This window comes from Hibiscus syriacus, unplaced genomic scaffold (genome assembly GCF_006381635.1).
Source record: "Hibiscus syriacus cultivar Baekdansim isolate YM2019G1 unplaced genomic scaffold, ASM638163v2 tig00111458_pilon, whole genome shotgun sequence".
NCBI classification, from domain to species: domain Eukaryota; kingdom Viridiplantae; phylum Streptophyta; class Magnoliopsida; order Malvales; family Malvaceae; genus Hibiscus; species Hibiscus syriacus.
In genome coordinates this window covers 367,988-388,238 of record NW_024063097.1, presented here as the reverse complement: position 1 = coordinate 388,238, position 20,251 = coordinate 367,988, and the positions used below count along the sequence as shown (strand labels likewise).

Here is a 20,251-nt window from a genome sequence, read left to right as displayed (position 1 = left end):
GGCATATTCCCAAAAGAATTGCTGCAAAATTTCATATGAATGGCAGCTTTGTGGTTAAATGAATTAACCTAACCTTTCTTTTCAAATTCAGCATGTCCATAATTGGATCCAATGCATTGAGAAAAAAAGACTCTTTTTCCTTTTCAATTACGACAAGTCAGAGAAAACAAGCAATTCTCCAATGCAGTCGTTGGTTTATACATAAACAGTAAATATTATCTCTGTACATAACGAGCAGAGAGTAAACATGGAATACAAACTCAAACTCTGTAAGGCTTTAATTGATGTTGTACAAATTCAAACTCTGCAAGGCTTTAACTGATGTTGTCTTCAACTTTACGTCGTAGAGTTTCTCTTGACATGGCCACTTGATCTCTTGATTGAATCAATTCTTTGAAGCCTGATTTGCTCTCTTACTTTGGCAATGAACTCATCTGCCTTCTTATCAACATCAGATCCTCCATCTGCTCCATTGTCTTCCTCGTTGTTTGAATCATCGTCTTCAGCAGTAGTTTCCACCACCATGAATCTCTGCTTTGGTTTCGGCTTAAAGCTGCCATTCAAAGGTGACGGTTTGCTAACCAACGGTGTCGGCGGCGGCGGCGGTGGTGGAGGAGGAGGAGACTTGTAAATGGTCTTTTTTCTCACTAAATCCTCACTAGTTTTTGCTTGTATTTCGGTTAAAGAAGAAGTAGAGGAAGGGGATAATTTCTTCGGTGAAAAAGATGAAGATTTTGAACGTGACAAACGAGTCGTTTGGGGCCTAAACGACTCAGTATCTTCCTTCACTTCCATTCTTCCGGACCTCGACAGCCATGGAATCGGTGAAGGAAGAACAACGTTACTGTCATTCAACTTCTCCGCCAAAGTTTTGCCATTTTCTCTTTTTGAGCTCAAACTGGAATTAGACCTACGTAAAGACCCAGACATTTGTTCACCATTATTCCCCTCCAAAACACGCGATTTCAAGCTCCTAACAGGCAAAAGCAAAGGCTTTTCTTCACCTTGTTTTTTGGCGACCAAAACAGGAGGTTCAATCCTGTAGTATTGGCTGCTCCATGTGTGGACTTTACATTCATCAGACCCAGATATGTTTTCGGCTTCATCATCGAAAACTGCTGAAACCTGGAGGAATCTGGACATCAAAGACTGTAAATTATCCAACTTGCAATTGTTGTTGTTGATGATTTCCTTGTCCGTTTCATCGTTCCGTCGGCTAAAAAGACCGTAAGAGACTGCTATGCCGACAAATAGAAGACGGAGAAGCTCCCAGCTACGGTTAAGCAGTGTTTGGTTGATGAATTCAGGTGCTTGTGAGGGGACAACTGGGATTATGACCAAGAAAACGATGATCACAACAGCTTTTTGGAAAGGAAATTCGTGTAGGACTTACTCGGGTGTGCTGGGTTTTGTTCCTTTATTAGTTGCTGCTCTTTGGTGTGGGAATCTGTATCTGCCATTGAAGAAGGTAGGGAAAACTGAAAATCAGAGGAGAGCTTTGGTTTGATTGTGATTTGTTTAGGGCAAAGGCTATGGAAATGAAAGGAGACTTGGGGGTTAAGGAAAAGTGGAGAATAAGAAGAGAGAGAGAGAGGAGTTTATGGGAGAAAGCATATTTGAAGCGGATCTATTGGGGTTACTTTCTCTTTTTCAAGTTTCTAATGGCTCTGTCTGCAAATGACATGTATAGCCTCGTCATCCCCTTTCTTTAATTTTGGGATAAAATACACAAATGATCCCAGACTAAAAGACGTTGTTTTGTTGATTTTTTATTATTAAAAATTATAAAATAATCCTCGATTATAGAGTACTTCTTCGTTGAATCTTCCGACTATTAAAAGTTATAAAATGATCTTCGACGATTTATATGTTCAAATTCATTTTTTTGTTAAAAAAATTAATAGACATTTGAGTTAGACGTTAACATGCTAATTGAGATATGATAAAATCATATTTTAATGGCGTCTACTAAAATTATCGTTGCTTTCAAGATCTAGATCGATGACATATTGTAAACGGAGAGTCGATCCACAAAATATAACTCAAATAGTTTTGGGATCATATTTTATCTTATCCCAGTCAACATGTTAATGTCCAGCTCAAACACCCATAAATTTTTTAACATAAAAGGACGAGTTTGGAATATATTAATAGTTGAGTGACTATTTTGTTACTTTTAATAATAGCAAGACTCAACAAAGCAACGTCTTATAATAAGAAGAGGATAATAGTTGAAATACAAGAAAGTAATTTCATTGAATTACAAAGAATGATATTACTGATTATATACAACATTCTGCATGCAGTTAGAATAAGCAACAACCCTAACAACCTAACAATATGTGACACGCATCGTTTTCGTGTCAAAATAATTCCTTAATCCCAAAAGAAATGTAAAGAAAATATAGCAAGTGGAAAGTAAGGGTCGATCCCACAGAGACTATGCAGTTTATGATTTAATTATCTTTTTGTTTTTGAACAGTAGAGTTTGGATATGGATGAAATTTAATATTAAAAATAAATAAATAAATAAAAATAAAGGTGAAATAAGAATAAGATAAAATAAGGGGATTTTGAAAGACTATTTGAAAATAAGATAAAGACAAATAATATAAAAAATAATAAATAGAATAAAATAGTAATTTGAGTTTGAAAAGAAGACTTGTTGTGAAAGGTAGCCTCATGCTTTTAGCTTTAACTCAGTTTCCTCGGATCATCGAAATAGATCTTTATTTCAGGATTCATGTCGGTTACTTGTCTACAAGGACAATCCTTGTGACTATGCTTTGTATACCAAATACCCAAGCGCAATCTTAATATCGGTTTGTGAATTGATCTAAGTAACAACAATGTTGTAGATCTAAAAATGTTAAGGCTCGAAAAGCTGCTGACTCGGATTATGTTGTTTTAACAATAACTGATTCCGATATCAGTTTCCCCTTAGCAAACAATTTTGCTAAGTGTGTTCCCAGGAAGTCAAATGTGCTTTAACAAGCCGACCCTTCCTCCCACGTTAACCATAACAACATCCAGACCAACATCGGCATTTGGTTTTGAAAATTGTTTTGATTTGAAAAGAAGCCCAGAAAACAGAGAGAGATATCCGAAGCGATTTAAGTTCCTTACAATTCTCACGTTTGGAATTGAGCCATCGCTTTAGCCTTCGGCTTAAATGAAAATTAGCTAAGCATGAAAAAAGTCATACTTAACATATTTGAAAATAAAACTTAAAATAAAAAAGTAAAAACTTGAAAAGAAAAGAAAAGAAAAGAGAAAACTTTGTAAAACAAGAGAGAAGAAGAAGAGTAAATTATCCGTTGTTTAGAGATATGTTTTTAGGCTTAACCTGAAAGGGTATTTATAGCCTTCAAAATCCTAAAAACAAGGTAAAGATAATTCCTAAAATAAAGAAATAAATCCTAATGAAAATACTTAAAACTATTTAAACTAAAATACCTAAAACAAAGATAAGATAAAATATAATATAATATTTAAAATAATATCCTAAAGCACGAGTTTAATTCAAATTCGAATTGTAGAAACATGCGGCTGATCCATTTGTTCTTCTAGAAGCACTGACTGGATCTTCTAGAGGTACTGACGTCATAGCCACATCAGATGCGTCATGCCCAAACTCATGCCCACTAATCCAACTTTGATTATGAAAATAAAAATTGTAGAATTCAGTCCTTTTAGTGCGATTTTCAGAATCTAGTATCATGCACAGAAAATGAATTAAAACGAACAAATAATCCATAAAAACTAACGATTAAAGAGCAATTTAAAGTCGAAATAACAACCAAATAAAGCACTTATCAAATTCCCCCTCACTTATTCAATCCTTGTCCTTAAGCATTCCATAATTAACACATCAAAATCATAAGTTGCCATCTTCAATCCCATGTTATTCCTCAAACTTCCAATCGAACTAAGTCCATGAAAATTACCGAATCCAATGTAAAATCAAGCTAAGACACAACTAAGAAAATTTAAAGCAAGCAAGATATCCCAATTAATTGCCAACTTCAATGAAACATGACCCAATACCTCACAAAGATTCACACATATCCGCTCAAAGTGTTTGGGGTAAATGAAATCATTCAAACCAAAACTAACCAAAATATTACCATACACTTGAAATCCAATCAAGTTTCCACTACTAAAAGTGAACATAATGCAATAATCAAGGGGTCTTTAATATGGGTTGTAACATGGCTAAAGTATGGGTAGGGAAAAAGGCCGAAAAGAAAGGTTTAAAATGCCAAAACAAGAGATCAAAAAGATCAGGAATAATCCATGAACTAACATGAAGCACAATGAAAAATAAAACAAGGATAATTGAAACGACCGATTTTTCCTTCTTCTTTTTCTTTTCATTCGAACAAAGTGTTTTTTTTTTCTGTTGTTCGAAACATTGAACAGTGTACTTTTTCGAAATTCTTTTTTCATTTTCTTTTTTTTTCATGGGACAAGAATGATACAAGATCTCAAGTCTCGGAAAGGGTGTGAAAAGAGAGGAAAAATAAAAAAGAAAGGGTTCGGGTTTAATTATGAGGTTTAAAACAAAGAAAAGGAAATAGACTCAAATGTGGTTCACTAGTGGATATATAAATTGGTAGGTTTTTTGGGAAAAGTGGGTTTATCCTAGGTGCCCCTATCACATTAAAACATTATGTTCAACATGTAGTCTCAATATGCATTGTGATTAAAAGTTCTAGAATATCATAATTAATCCGACACATTCAAATCAAACAATGAGTAAGAAAGAAAATGTATCCTCGTTTAGGCTCGAATCTTACAAGAAAAGTTTACATGAACTAAGTCAAGTTCATCTTCATCAACAAAATCATGAAATAACTATACTCAACAAAAAAAAAATCACCAGCTATACCAATCACCATCATGCAAATTAAATTCGATCAAAACATGGTCACAACCCAAAAGGAAACAAGAGTATAAAGTGAAGTTCAAGAATAGAAACCAACAATCCCAATACATCAATATCAGAATAACTCAATTTCAAATAATCAAACAAGTCAAGAAAAAAATTTGACATGCTTATCCTTCCCCCTCACTTAATCTATTTTTTCCCAAAATGTATATCAAATTTAAAAATAAAGAGAGAGAAAATGATTACTCCCAATCTAATGGCGATCGAGACCACGACCACGTTGAGATAAGCCTGGACAAAGGTAAGAAAGAACCTCAGCAAGGTTGGCTTCAATAGTGTCAAGGCGACCAGACACGCCTTGCATCTCGACTCACATATCCGATTGGGAGCTGGCTGTTAAAGGTGGTTCAATCTTCCTCATGTAAACGCACCCATTACAAGGTGTAATGGTGCCGGGAGGTATAATGTGAGGGGCAGCGGGAGTGCCTGCGAGAAGTCCCATCAAGTCCAAACACCTAGCATCAAGTGGATCTATAGCAAAAGTATAAGTAAAATTCACACTGTCAAAGTCAATGGAAACAAACGAGATGTTAAATGTGTAATATAAGGTCCAAGGATCAAGGGTAGATTGGTTCATACAACTCGCACGAAGGCTCGAGTGAATCAATATCCTAAATTTACCTTCGTACTGGTTTGCATACACTATAAGAAAAATAATTCAACCTTACTTAAATAAGATATAGCATCATTACGACCAGAATAATTGTGAGAAAGAAACCGCTGTATGTAACAATGAGTGGGGGTCATGAATATGCCACGCCTTTGTAATATGTGCATCAAACTGAACACATGCCAATCCTGTAAGTGCTTCATAAGCCATATCAGTATCGAAGTCCTGTAGAATCTCACATAAAGATGTCAGATAACCATGGTCTGTGACATCAGCCATGAACCCCATAAAAAAGTTAACATCATTTAATGACATCCTAAAGTATTACCATAGCAACCGAAAAGCAATAACATCAGGTGTATTAATAGAAATGACATGACGCTGCAGAAAAATGAAAGTGGTATAGAACTCAAAGACTAACTCGTAGTAAGTATCATATATAATATTTGAATAGAGAGTCCAACCAATTGCATCAAAATAGTGCATCACAACATCTCGTAAATGTAAAGTGTCAAGTGTCTGAGATGGAATATACTTACAAACTTGAAACCTATAGTGAAGAAGGCTATCGAAACTCTTTGGGTGGTACATAATAGGTTCGGCCTCTTCGATTCCTTTCATCGAAAAGATCAAATGTTTTGTCTGGAAACCCTTCAGATTCATCCGAGCATGCGTCAAAGGATGAAGGTTGGGGTTGATCGGGTGAGCGGCGAGATGAGGAAGGGAAGGCTCGTGTTCATGTGAGGATACAAGGATCAGTTGTGGTAGTACACCACCCGGGAAATTGAATCCATTCATAAAATATTTGGAATAGCCAAAAACAGGATGCCACATTAGTAATGGTTCAATATCGAAAGGTTCAAAATTTACCTCGGGTTCTATGTGTTGCAAACGACAGGTAAGAGATATCCGGCATGGAACGAGAAGTGAAACCTGATAACATAGAGTAGAACGTTGGCGGTGGTCGGTGATTATGATTTGGATGGTTGTGTATTACTCGGACCGATAGCATGATGGTGGAAAGAGATGGAACGTTCGACGAACAAAGGAGCGGTGATTGTTTCATATGTGGGCATTGGGATTCTTGGTGGAGAGCCTTGCGGTTGGCGTCCACCCCAATGAAGAGGAGTTAGAGCCGGAAGCGAGTCGGAATCACTTGGAACATCGATGATAGTTGGAGCGACGTGGAGGCGGCGCCCTCCAAGGTTGAGCGGCGGTGGAACCCCCTGTTTTTCTTGGTTGCGTGTTCGCACCATTATTGAAAAAGGAGAGGCAGTGGAGCAACGAGAACCGGTGCTAGGGAGGCAGCGTCTGATGGTGTAGTCGACGACGTGGGCACTTGAGAATAAATCGGTAAACCGATTTTTTTACAAAGTAGAGGGAGATGGAGAATGTGTTGTACGGGTAGGAAAAGAAAGAATGAAGAAGGCAAAAGTTTTGTTTAATAAGGGCTAGGTCACGTGTAAAAATGAAAAGGGAGAGTTTGACATTGAGTTAAACTAAAAAGGTAGAATGGAAACAGATGGATGTGTTAGGATTGATTTAAAATTGTAGAAAAATGTAGATAGCAATAGATAAGGTAGGTCCCACCGAAAATTGAAAAAAATTTAACCCCCCTAAATTGGAAATTTTGGCAGAAGAGGGAATTTTTTTTTGACTAGGGCTATGCTAATATGTGCAATATGGGGTTGGGCTATGCTAACGTGCGTCTATTTTTTTATCTCTAGATGTGAGACACTACTTCTTCATTATATATTCAATCGAAATTCGAATATGTTCAGAGAAAAATAAAATAAAATTAAGCATATGATACAATAAAATAAAATGTAATGAAATAAATTAAAACGAACTGAAGTTTGCTAAAAAAATAAAACGAAATTAAAATGAAAATAATATGAAAAATGAAATGGGTTGCCTCCCATCAAGCACCATTGTTTAATGTCGTTAGCTCGATGACCTTATTTTTTTTTCTTTTCAGACTGCGGGTTCCTCTAAATTGACTTATTTGATCAGATCAACCGGAGCATTTTCATAATACACCTTCAATCTTTGACCATTAACTTTAATCGAACTCCTGAGTTATTTCAACTTCAACAGCACCGTGAGGAAATACTTGAGTCACTGTAAATGGTCCGAGCCATTTTGGTTTGAGTTTTTCTGTAAAAATTTTAAATTTAGAGTTAAATAACATAACCTTTTGACCGACATAAAATGTTTTAAAAGAAATTCAATTATCATGAAATGCTTTTATTTTTCTTTAAATATCCGAACACATTCATAGACATTTTTTTCGGATTTTCTCAAGTTCTTGAATATGTAATTTCCGAGCTTCACCAACCGCATCCATTTCCATGTTACACTATTTAATGACCCAATAAGCATGATGTTCTAACTCAACCGGTAAATGACATGGTTTACCGAAAACAAGCCGGTACAGTGACATCCCAATGGGACCTTTATAAGTGGTTTGATATGCCCAAAGTGCATCAATTAATTTTAAACTCCAATCCTTTCGGTCTGGTATAACAATTTTTTCAAGAATTATTTTAATTTCTCGATTTGATACTTCTGCCTGTCCATTTGTTTGTGTATGGTAGGCTTTGGTAATTCTTTGAGTCAGTCCAAATTTCTTCATCAGTAATTTGATCACTCGGTTTATGAAATGTGTTCCTTTGTCGCTTATTATAGCCAGTGGCATGCCAAACCTGGAAAAATAGATTTTTTCAATAAAATAACTGTAGTTTTAGCATCATTATTTCGAGTGGCCTTAGCTTCCAACCATTTAGAAACATAATCTACAACTAAAATAATATAAGTATTTCCAAATGAAAAAAATAAAAGAACCCATATAATTGATTCCCCAAACATAAAAAATTTCACAAACTTGTACCGGATTTAGTGGCATCTCGTTTCTACGACTTAAATTACCTGTACGTTGACATCTCTCACAAGTTTTACAGAATAAATAAGAATCTCGAAAGATGTGAGGCCAAAAGAAACCACATTCAAGAATTTTATGAGCTGTACGTTTTGGCCCAAAATGACCGCCACAAGAGTAAGAGTGACAAAATTGTAAAATTGAATTTACCTCATTTTCGGTAATACATCACCGAATTACCTGATCCGAGCAGTGCTTCCATAAATAAGGATCGTACCAAATATAATATTGGGATTCTCGTTTAATTCTATTGATTTCAGCCATCGGCATATCTAATGGTAACTTACCTGTAGCCAAATAATTACCATATCCACAAACTATGGAGTTATGCTTTGCACCACCATTAGATTTTCTTTAGGAAATTCTTCTCGAAATGGTGAATCAGTTATGGAAAGGGGAATTCGACTCAAGTGATCCGCTATCAGATTTTTGCATCCCTTTTTTGTCTTTAATTTCCAAGTTAAACTCTTGTAAAAGTAGGATCCATCGGATAAGCCTCGATTTTGCTTTCTTTTTGTTCATCAAATACCTTAAAACTTCATGATAAAAAAACCAGTAATTTTAGTTCCAAGCAAATAAGATCTAAATTTTTCCAAAGAAAAAATTATAGCAAAAGTTCTTTTTCCATAGTTGAATAATTTTTCTGAGCCGAGTCCAAAGTTCAGGATGCATAGGCTATGACATGTGGTTCTTTCCCTATTTTTTGACTGAAAATGACTCCAACGCTAGTATCCGATGCTTCACACATAAGTTCAAAGGGATAATTCCAATCTAGTGGTTGAACAATTGGGGCTGAAATAAGCTTTTCCTTTAATGAATCAAAAGACGACTTGCATTTTGATTCAAAATCAAAGTCTTGATCCTTTTGGAAAAGATTGCATAAAGGTTGTACTATCTTCGAAAAGTCTTTAATAAAGATGCGGTAAAATTCTGCATGACCAAGAAAATAACGAATTTCCCTCACATTTGTGGTGTAAAGAAGTGAGCGTATAATATCTGTTTTAGCTTTATCAACCTCAATCCCTTTTGAGGAAACAATATGACCTAAAATTAACCCTTTATCAACCATAAAATGTCATTTTTCATAGTTTAAAACAAGGTCATATTCTAAGCATCTTTTAAGCACATTAGTTAAATTATCAAGACATTCACTAAAGGAATTACCATAAATCGTGAAATCATCCATAAAGACTTCGATGTCTTTCTCCACATAGTCAAAAAATATACTCAACATGCATCTTTAGAAGGTGGCAGGTGCGTTACAAAGGCCAAAAGGCATTCGTCTATATGTAAAATATTATTTTCTTGATCTTCTGGCGCTACTGAGATTTGGAAAAAACCTGAAAAACCATCAAGGCAACAATAATGAGTTTTCCCAGCTAATCTTTCAATCATTTGGACTATAAAGGGAAGAGAAAAAATGATATTTTCGAGTAAGAGAGTTTAACTTCCTGTAATCAATACAAACTCGCTAGCAATTTTGAACTCTTGTTGGCACTAACTCCCCTTCTTGATTTTCGACCATCGTGACTCCTGTTTTCTTGGAAACCACATGAATCAGACTTACCCAATTACTATATGATAGCGAATATATTACGTTAACATCAAGGAGTTTCTGAATTTTATTCTTTACTACTTCCATCATTGGTGGATTTAATCGGCGTTGTCCTTCTCGTAATGGCTTTGCTCCTGCTTCGATTTTGATCTTGTGCATGAAAGTCGAGGGACTTAATCATTTAATATCGATAATGGTCCAATCCTATGGCTTTTTTGTATGAACGCAACACCGTTACCAAAGCTTCCTTTACTTTTTCGGATAATTTATTTAAGATGATCACTGATAAGGTTTTATTTTCTCCTAAAAATGCATACTTCAAGTGTTCCGAAAACTGCTTTAATTCTACCCCAGGTTCCTGCAAAACAGAAGGTAAAATTTTAGTTTTAGAGGAAGTTAAAAATAAATCAGAATTGATTGAATAAATATTTTCAAACTCCTTTTTTTCCTCTTTTTGGAAAAGTTCAAGATCCTTGGAAAGATTATAAGAAAAATTAGATTCAATATATTCATCAATTAAAGGATTTAAAATATCAACAGAATTAATTCTTTCAATTAGATCCCAGTATTTCATTGCTTTGTAAACATCAAATTCAATGATCTCACAATCGAATTCCATTGTTAGTATACCACTTCTAACATCGATATTTATATGTGCGGTGCTTAGGAAGGGTCCGCCTAAGAGTACTTCGGAATAAGTATCTGACCTATCATGTTCCATGTCAATGACATAGAAATATGCAGGAAAAAATAATACATCGACTTTTACTAAGACATTTTTCATCATTCCCATTGGATAGATCACAGACCGATAACCAACTGTATGGTTACTCCCGTTTCCTTCAAAAGATCATTTGTAATCATTTTATAAATAAAAAATGGCATAACGTTAATTGAATCTCCTAAATCACACATTTCACGTTTAATTTTAAAATTACCTATTTTACAAGGTATGGAGAACATACCTTGATCCTTCATCTTTGGTGGGAGCTTTTGTTGAAAAATTGCAGAAACATGTTCTCCCAAATTTACCTTTTCATGCCCCATTAATTTCCTCTTTGTAGTGCAAAACTCCTTTGAAAATCGAGCATACCTAGGTACTTGTCGAATTACTTCAAGAAAAGGTATGTTAACTTGAACTTTTTGGAACACCTCTAAGATCTCTCTTTCTTCAGCTGCTTTATCACGCTTTAATAATCTTGATGGGAAGGGTGGTGCAATTTCATGAGAAGTAGAAGGAGGATGTGCATCAGATGTACCTTGTATTTCTGGAGGCGTCATTTCTTCTTGTTCTTCTTGATGTGCAACTTTTTCTTATGGAACTTCGGGTGAGATGGCTGTTCCACTTCGGAGTGTGATGATACTAACATTCTCTCTCGAATTAACTCCGTTTGAGAAAAGTATTATTCCTTGTGATTCCAATTTCCCCACAATTTGAGCTAGTCAGCTCACTTGTTTATCCAACTTTTGAAAATGTGTTTCAGTTCGGTTTTGGAATTTTTCCTGGGATGCAACCCAACTTTTCTTGTAAAATTGCTAACTTTTCTATGATTTCCTCCAATGATGGATTTTGTGTTTGTTGTTGAAGAGGAGGTCTTGGTTGATAAGTTGGCCTTTGATTCAGTGCATAGCTGAAATTTGGGTGGTCTCACAATCCCGGATTATAAGTATTACTATATGGGTTGTATGGTCTCTGTGGAGGACCTGGAAAGTTTTCTACAACATTGATTTCTGCATTGCCTCCTTCTTGTATCATCGGGCAGTAGTCCATCGGATGTTCCAGCTTCGTGCATACCCCACATACTCTTGTTACTTCAGATTTTCCCGCAACAAGTGAATTAACTACTTCAATTAATTTATCTAATTTATTTTCAATGGAAAAAGTACTTATCTCGTAAACCCGTTGGCTAGGTTCACTTGAAAACTGTTGAGAGTTGGTGACCATGGTTGGAATCAACTCTCTCGCTGTTGTTGGGGTCATGTTGACTAATTATCCTCCTCTAGCGGCATCTACCACTTTCATCTCCATATGTAAAATACCTTCATAAAAGTATTGAAGTAATGTTTGCTCACTTAATCCGTGTTGCGGACAACTTGTGCAAAGAATTTTAAATCATTCCCAATAGTCATAAAGTCTTTCTTTGGTCTTTTTCTTAATGAAGAGAATGCTCATTCGTAACTCGCTTGCTTTAGCCGCTGGGAATAACTTGTCAAGAAAAGTTCGACTCATGTCAGCCCATGAATTAACTGAATTTGGAGGTAAATAAAATAACCAATCTTTATCCAAGCTGGCTAAAGAGAAAGGGAAAGCTCTCGATTTAATTTGATCTTCGGTAACTCCTTGTGGTTTCATGCTAGTGCAAACCATGTGGAATTCCAATAAGTGTTTATGCGGATTTTCATTAGGAAGGCCGTGAAAAGTGGGAAGAAGATTAATAAGTCCCGTCTTTAATTGAAATGGCCTATGAGAGATAGGAGCCGCGATTAGCTCTCAGATCGTTTGTTCTTCTTTTGCCATCGAGATTTGATCTTCGTTATATGCATTTGCTTCAGAGATTGTCTCCAGATTTGATTCCGTTTCTGAACTATGATCTTCTTGTCTTTTCCTTTTTTTCTCGAAGCATTTGTGCGTGGATTCTTTATGCTAGTTCTTCGATCTCCGGGTCAAGATTTACTAATTCGCCTGGGTTTCTTCTGGTTATAAATAAAAAACAAAGAAAAATAAATCATTATTTTCCATTAGTCCCCTACAACAATGCCAATTTGACATACGTCATTTTCGTGTCAAAATAATTCCTTAATCCCAAAATATAGTAAGTGGAAAGTAAGGGTTAATCCCACAGAGACTATGCAGTTTCTGATTTAATTATCTTTTTTTTGAACAATACAATTTGGATATGGATGAAATTCAAGATTAAAAATAAATAAAAGTATAAAAATAAAGGTGAAATAAGAATAAGATAAAATAGAGGGATTTTGAAAGACTGTTTGAAATAATATAAAGATAAATAGCCTTGACTCAATTTCCTCGGATCATCGAAATAGATCTTTACTTCAGGATTTACGCCGATTACTTGCCTACAAGGACAAATCCTTGTAACTATGCTTAATATATTGAATACCCAAGTTCAATCTTTAATATCAATTTGTGAATTGATCTAAGCATGTTGTAGATCTAAAAATGTTGAGGCTCGAAAAGCTGCCGACTTGGATTATATTGTTTCAACAATAACTGATTCTGATCTCAGTTTCCTCTTAGCAAACAGTTTTGCTAAGTGTTCCAAGGAAGTCGAATGTGCCACAATAAGCCGATCCTTCCTCCCACGTTAACCATAACAACATCCAGACCAATATCGACTTTTGGTTTTGAAAATTGTTTTAATTTAAAAATAAGCCCAGAAAACAGTTACAATTCTCACGTTTGGAATTGAGCCATCGCTTTAGCCTTTGTCTTAAAACAAAATTAGCCAAGCATGAATAAAGTCATACTTAGCATAGTTGAAAATAAAATTTAAAATAAAAAAGTAAAAACTTGAAAAGAAAAGAGAACTTTATAAAACTATAGAGAAGAACAAGAGTAAATTCTCTGTTGTTCAGAGATATGTTTTTAGGCTTACCCTGAGCGGGTATTTATAACCTTCAAAATCCTAAAAACAAGGTAAAGATAATTCCTAAAATAAAGAAATAAATCCTAATGAAAATACTTAAAACTATTTAAACTAAAATACCTAAAACAAAGATAAGATAAAATATAATATTTAAAAAATATCCTAAAACACGAGTTTAATTCAAATCCGAATTGCAGAAACATGTGAATGATCCATTCGTTCTTCTAGAAGCGCTGACTGGACCTTCTAGAAGGTGCTGATGTCATCGCTAAGTCAGATGCGTCATGCCCACTAATCCAACTTTGATTCCGAAAATAAAAAACTGTAGAATTCCATCCTTTTAGTGTAATTTCCAGAATCTAGTGTCCTGTACAGAAAATGAATCAAAACGAACAAATAAGCCACAAAAACGAACGATTAAGGAGCAATTTAAAGTTGAAATAACAACCAAATAAAACACTTATCAATATGCTAACTGAATAACAACTATTTAATTCCACGAGGCATCTAACTCAGCTTACTCTAATATTCCTCTTACTTTCTCCCTTCTTTAAGTCTTCAACACTACTTCACACAGACTTTCTTGAAACACCTCAAATGCCCCCTTTGCCAAAGGTTTAGTGAACCCATCTGCAACTTGTTGAGCTGCAGGAATGTAATTGACATGTAATTGCTTTACTGTCACCTTTCCACGCACAAAATGGACATCAAGCTCGAAGTGCTTGGTGTGTGCATGATACATAGGATTTTCACTTAAAGCCACGAAACTTGTGTTGTCACACCAAATGATCGGTTCTTCACGTTGGGACACCCATAACTCATCAAGCAATGCCCTTATCCAGGTAACATCTGCTGCAGTGTCTGCGACACTCTTATACTCAGTTTCCATTGTAGAACGAGATACAAACTTCTGCTTCTTTGAGCCCCAAGCAACAAAATTATTCCCAATAAACACACTATGCCCAGAGATAGACCTTCGATCCTCAAGACTTCCTCCCCAGTCAGCATCATCAAAGGCGCTAAGCTTCACATCAGTTCTAGCAGCTGAAAACACCAAGTCGTAATCTAGAGTACAAGCCATGTATCTCAAAATGCTCTTGATAGAAACCAAATATGATTGACAAGGAGCATGCTTGTACTATGCTAAACTATTGACACTGAAGGCAATGTCTGGTAGTGTATGACAAGCGTACATGAGCCCGATAACAATGCTGCGATATTCACTCGTATATGCAAAAAGTTCACCTCATTTAGTCTAAGTTTAATGGTTGCAACCATGGATGTAGGAGTTGGTGTAGCTTTTAACATATTGAAGCATTCAAGCAATTCGACAATAAACCTCTTTTGACCTAAAGCAAGCCTATCACGATTCTGCTTGACTTTAATATCGAGAAAGAGTGCGAGCTCGCCCAAATCCTTCAGAGAGAGCTTTGCACCTAACATTTGTATCACTTCATCCATCTTTAAGCGTGAATGGCTAGTGACAGTTATATCATCGACATAAATTAATAAGTATTTATAACAATCACCAGTCTTTCTTATAAACAAGGAGACATCAACCCTTGACTCCTTGAATCTGAACAGTGCCAAGCAATCTTGAAGCTTCATGTTCCAACTTCTAGGGGCTTGAAGAAGACCATAAAGTGCCTTCCTTAACTTGCACACAAGTTTGGATACATCAGGGGTAAACTGTTCAAAACCCGGGGATGCTATATGAAGATAATCTCGCGAAGATCACCATTTAAAAATGCGTTATTTATGTTCACCTGCCGTAGAACCTAGTTGTTTGTAACAGCCAACGAGAGAATGATGTTCAATGTAGTAAATTTGACTACAGGACTAAATGTGTCCTTGAAGTTGTACCCAAGAATCTAAGAATATCCTTTCACAACCAATTCGAGACTTGTGCTGATGTATCGTTCCATCAAGATTATTTTTGATTTTGAACAACCACTTGCGACCGACACTCTCATTTCCTTCAGGTAAACGAGTGAGTTCCCATGTACCATTCTTTTTGAGAGCATTAAATTCCTCATGAACTGCTGCTCTCCACTGCGGGACTCCAAGGATACAAAAACACTACTGGGAACCCCTTCCTCAAGACTACTCGTGTAAGCTTTTGGCTTAAACACTCCACATTTGCTGCGTGTCTTTATGGGATGCACATTAGCACCAACTATTTCATTTCTACTAGGGTTATTAGTAGCCTCAGAAGTAGGTACATGATTTTCACATTGAATAGACTCACTTGCATGCTCATGCAGACTTCTATCACCAACAACATTAGGGGACTCAGATGACAAGCCATGATTAGACGAGTCACTATTGCTCATTCGACAAGGACTACGACCACAGCTTGGCGAGGAAACATAATCCACTGGATTCTGAATCCGAAACCTGTTAACATTAGTAACAAGCTCAAGTTATGTTTGATTGATAATTTTATTATTAATGCAGCCAGTTAAGTTATATGCCTCATTAAAAACTTTCCTAATCCTAAGTGGGGGAAAAGAATACATATAACCAACAAAGAAAAGATTATAAGGACACCTAACAAACCTCAAACATCCAACAACATCAATGGACAAAACCAAAGCAGCCACAAAACGACAACTTAACACATACAACAATTAAACGAACAACACACTACACTACAGACCTCTTACCAGAAAAACAATTCAAACCCCCAATTAAACACATAACCGAATTAATAAAGTGTAGAAAAAGGAGGGGACACTTGAAGCAGAGCACTCCTCAGTAGGACACTTAATTCCCAAGACCAGATCGAACAACATGATGAAGTAACAGTAAAGAAGGAATCACTCTACCGAAGACGGATAGGGCGACTTATACTGCTTAAATGAAATTGCTGCAAACCACTTCACATTCTCGTCAATTTCAATCAAAAGGGGACAAAAACGTTTTTCCTGGATAAAAGGATTTTCCAACCATAACAAAGCAACTCGGGAGTTGGATTCCATAGCCAACGATACCAAATCCTGAAAATTAGCTTACAAAAGAACATCCAAAGCCAATTTAAAAGCAAATAAACCAGTACATGTAGAGCAAAAAAATTCCAATGGGCCATAAAATGTCACCCTTAAAGTTCCACAAGGAGCCTGGAGCACACCTCCACAACCACCCCATCCTACCTTAGCAATACCTGCAACTGTAAAAGACCAACTAGACGAGGCATCCTCGAGAGAAACCTGGATTGCACTGTTATGACTCAACAAATTGACTTTCGGATCAGCCCACCAAGAAGACTCATCAATTACTAGATTCTCTTTAATAGCTCTTAACCGAACCAACACTCAAAGCTTTGACAGGAAGATTAAGTCCCATATAGAACAATGTTTACTATTGAAAACCATATAATTACGACTCAACCAAATACCCCAAAAAGTTGCTGACACCGAGACCATCCATACACTTTTCACCATTGGATGAAGATGCACATTAAAACACCAACCAAAGACTCAACCTTGGATCTTCCCACCGGCTATTCTCAATAGAAAAATCTAAACTTCATCGCCTTAATCCAATTCAACGCCCTTAAATTAGAACAAAGACAAGGTTTATTAAAATAAACTTCTTACCCCTAAAACCCAATTCATTTGATTCAGCCAAAACTCCAAAAGCAACAACTACAGACACCAAACCCAACATTTCAACAATATCTGAGACTGATAGAAAAACAAAACAAAAGCAACTCTATCACAATATTGAGGTTCAGCTAATTCACCTTCCATCAAGCAGCAAAATTATCCAAAATATTCACCATAATAGGACAACTCACAAATAGATGATCTATACCAACATCATATTCGATTAAACCCTTCGAAATGTATACCCGAGAAGATCATCAGCTATAAACCAATTATGAGAGTTCCCAATATAAGTTCCAATGAATCAATTCATAGATCCATCTAATCTGACAATAAACATAGTGTAAAAACACAAATCAACGTAATCTTCCTACCTAATCGGGCCAAAACCCTTTCAAACTAATAAAGTGAGAAACGATAATAGAGCTTACCACTTCAAGGTGAGCTTTATCCCAAAGAACTGCACTACCCCATATCTTCCAACTGCCGAAGACTTTGAGTTCAAACTCGTCACCTTTCAAAGTGTTTTAATGTCATTTCACTTTGAGCCTCTTTCTTTATCTACTACAGGGCCTCTTAAGTTCCACGAAAGGATCCTCATTGTCCAATTGAAATACCTACGTAACCCCTAACACCAACTCACCAACCTCAACACAGTTCTAACGACACTCACTTCTTGAGAACATCACTTTCAGGACCAATAATCTTAATACCGAGTTTCTTACCTAATGACAATGTCTTCTCCACTTTAACTGTTGCAGCAACCCACCTCTTCTTTAAATTATAATCCGAAAGAGTTCTACTTGATATTTCAGAGGAAATTAGATCGTACTTCTTCAAATTGATTTTTTTCAACACCCGATCTCTTCTTCCTCTCTCAGCTTTCGATAGGACTATGTCCTGAATATCCATTAGTGAACCGTATTTCATCATATTCTTATTTTTTAAAGGATAGTTATGGAAAGAATGAATCCACTTCAAAATCACCCCAAAATGCTCATTTTTTGTTTTATTATTTTATCTGAATTACCTTTCTCGCTTGGATTAAAAGGCCCCAAATTGATTCCATCACGCTTCCCCTTGATGCCACCAGCTTTCACTATTTAAATCCATTAAAGTTTCAACTGATAAGCCCATCCCTGATAAATCATCAATAATCTTTTTACAATATTGTGGAAGCTCAATTTATGGGATACCTTCAACAACCCCTACATCCATTACTCTATCCTCCATCATTGTTATCCTATCATTAATAGAATTGACCACATTTGAGCCTAAAGCCTTAATCTCTACCCCAACAACACCACTACCTGAACTCCCTCGTGATTAATGTGATCTAGAGTTTGAAAAATGACTCTCTCTTCCTTATTCAAAACAACAACCAACCTCGACCGGCTTCCCAACATTATCATTACTGTAATCTCCTAGTCTTTCTCCAGTTCATGATACATTAAATGCATCGCCTCTAGATGTTAGAGTCCCTTTTTTTCTGTTTGAACTTCCTGATGAAGACACCTTCGATGAATCTATGGAAAGATTTTTCGATGAAACTCCATCTTTTTCAGCCCAAACTCTACTCTATCCTTCTTATCCCCAATCTTTTTCTTCTTAAAATTTTCAAATTTAATCAATTTAACTAACTAATGGTCCACCATCCCTACTTCGAGTACTCAGACACCAAACTTTATATTCTCCACCACTACATCTACAACTTCTTAAATCCGAGCTTCCATCAAAGTGGATATCAACATAATTACTTTTTCACTATCTATATGATGGTTTGTATTTTCTCCATAAGCTTCAAACCTATCCCACAAGTCGGCTAACCTTTTCAAAGTGATTTTATTCCCGCAATGCAGTGGTAATCCAGCTACCTTTATCCATACAACTATTTTCTTTTGACATAGAGACTCTGTCCAAAGGTTAATATCCACGAAAATCTCCTTCAAGTAAGACCACTCGAAATCTTCAAACATGATAAACAAGTCTTCATCCTTAATGGTAAGCAGAAAGGAATTCCTACATAATCTTTGAACTCTAATTTTCCCTAAGCCCCAGTTTTGTAATCTATCAACGATACTCCCAACACTACATACACCATCCATTACGCCCACCAAGCATCTCCTCAACTTTCTTAATTCATCCTCATCAACATGACCCAATACTTTCTTTCTAGATGCTTCTACTTGGCCAGCCATCATACTTTGTTTTTTCATTCAAGTTTGAGCTCACAATTTTTGAATTTCATGCCAACTTACTTTGCACACTTTTTTCCTTTGGATCCTTCAAATTATACTTGGCAAACTTCACTGAGATGCAGCTGCCATATACCATAAGACCATTCAACATTTCCCTAACTCTCTCAGCTTCTACCATATTACCAACTTTTGTGAATAAAAACCTAGTACTTGCTCGACTCCTCTTCCTTGGAATATGCACACTTAGAACTTCACCATATCGACCCACAACTTTCCATAAACCTTTCCATTGAATAGTATTTGTTAGATTATCCACAAACAAAGCATAGTTTCCGTCGGATAACCTGAGACACTCTCCCTCATTGTGTCATTCTTTATATTTTTTTATTTACTAAAGCTAGGGTATTTTGATTCCAAGGCGACAAGTAGACTTGATTGTTGTCTACTCACATATGCAGGAGATATTGTGTTACTTTTATCTGTAAAAGGAAAACAATCTTCATTAAATACAACATGTCTTGAGATATAGACACGCCCATCACTCGACAAACATTGAAACCCCTTATGTTGCACACTGTACCCCATAAAGGTATACAACTGAGACCTGAATTCCAACTTGTGATTTTGAAATAGCCTCAGGTGCAAAAAAACATGCATCCAAACACCCTTAACATATTGTAGTCAGGAACTCGACCAGAGACGTTTAAACAGAGAAGAATCTTGTAATACTTTTGTTGGCAACCTATTAATAAGGTGCACAATAGTCTAAACAACATAGGACCA

General features: G+C 36.0%; 1 protein-coding gene across 1 annotated transcript; it reads right to left on the bottom strand.

Moving 5' to 3' along the window:
- Positions 1 to 336: 336 nt before the first annotated feature.
- On the bottom strand, positions 337 to 1,460 carry LOC120163513 (hepatoma-derived growth factor-related protein 2-like). Its single transcript, XM_039173435.1, has 2 exons — positions 1,394 to 1,460; positions 337 to 1,325 (listed from the first exon to the last, which is right to left on the bottom strand). Exons 1-2 carry the CDS (start codon positions 1,458 to 1,460, stop codon positions 337 to 339), a joined length of 1,056 nt encoding a protein of 351 aa, XP_039029366.1.
- Between the last annotated feature and the right edge of the window lie 18,791 nt (positions 1,461 to 20,251).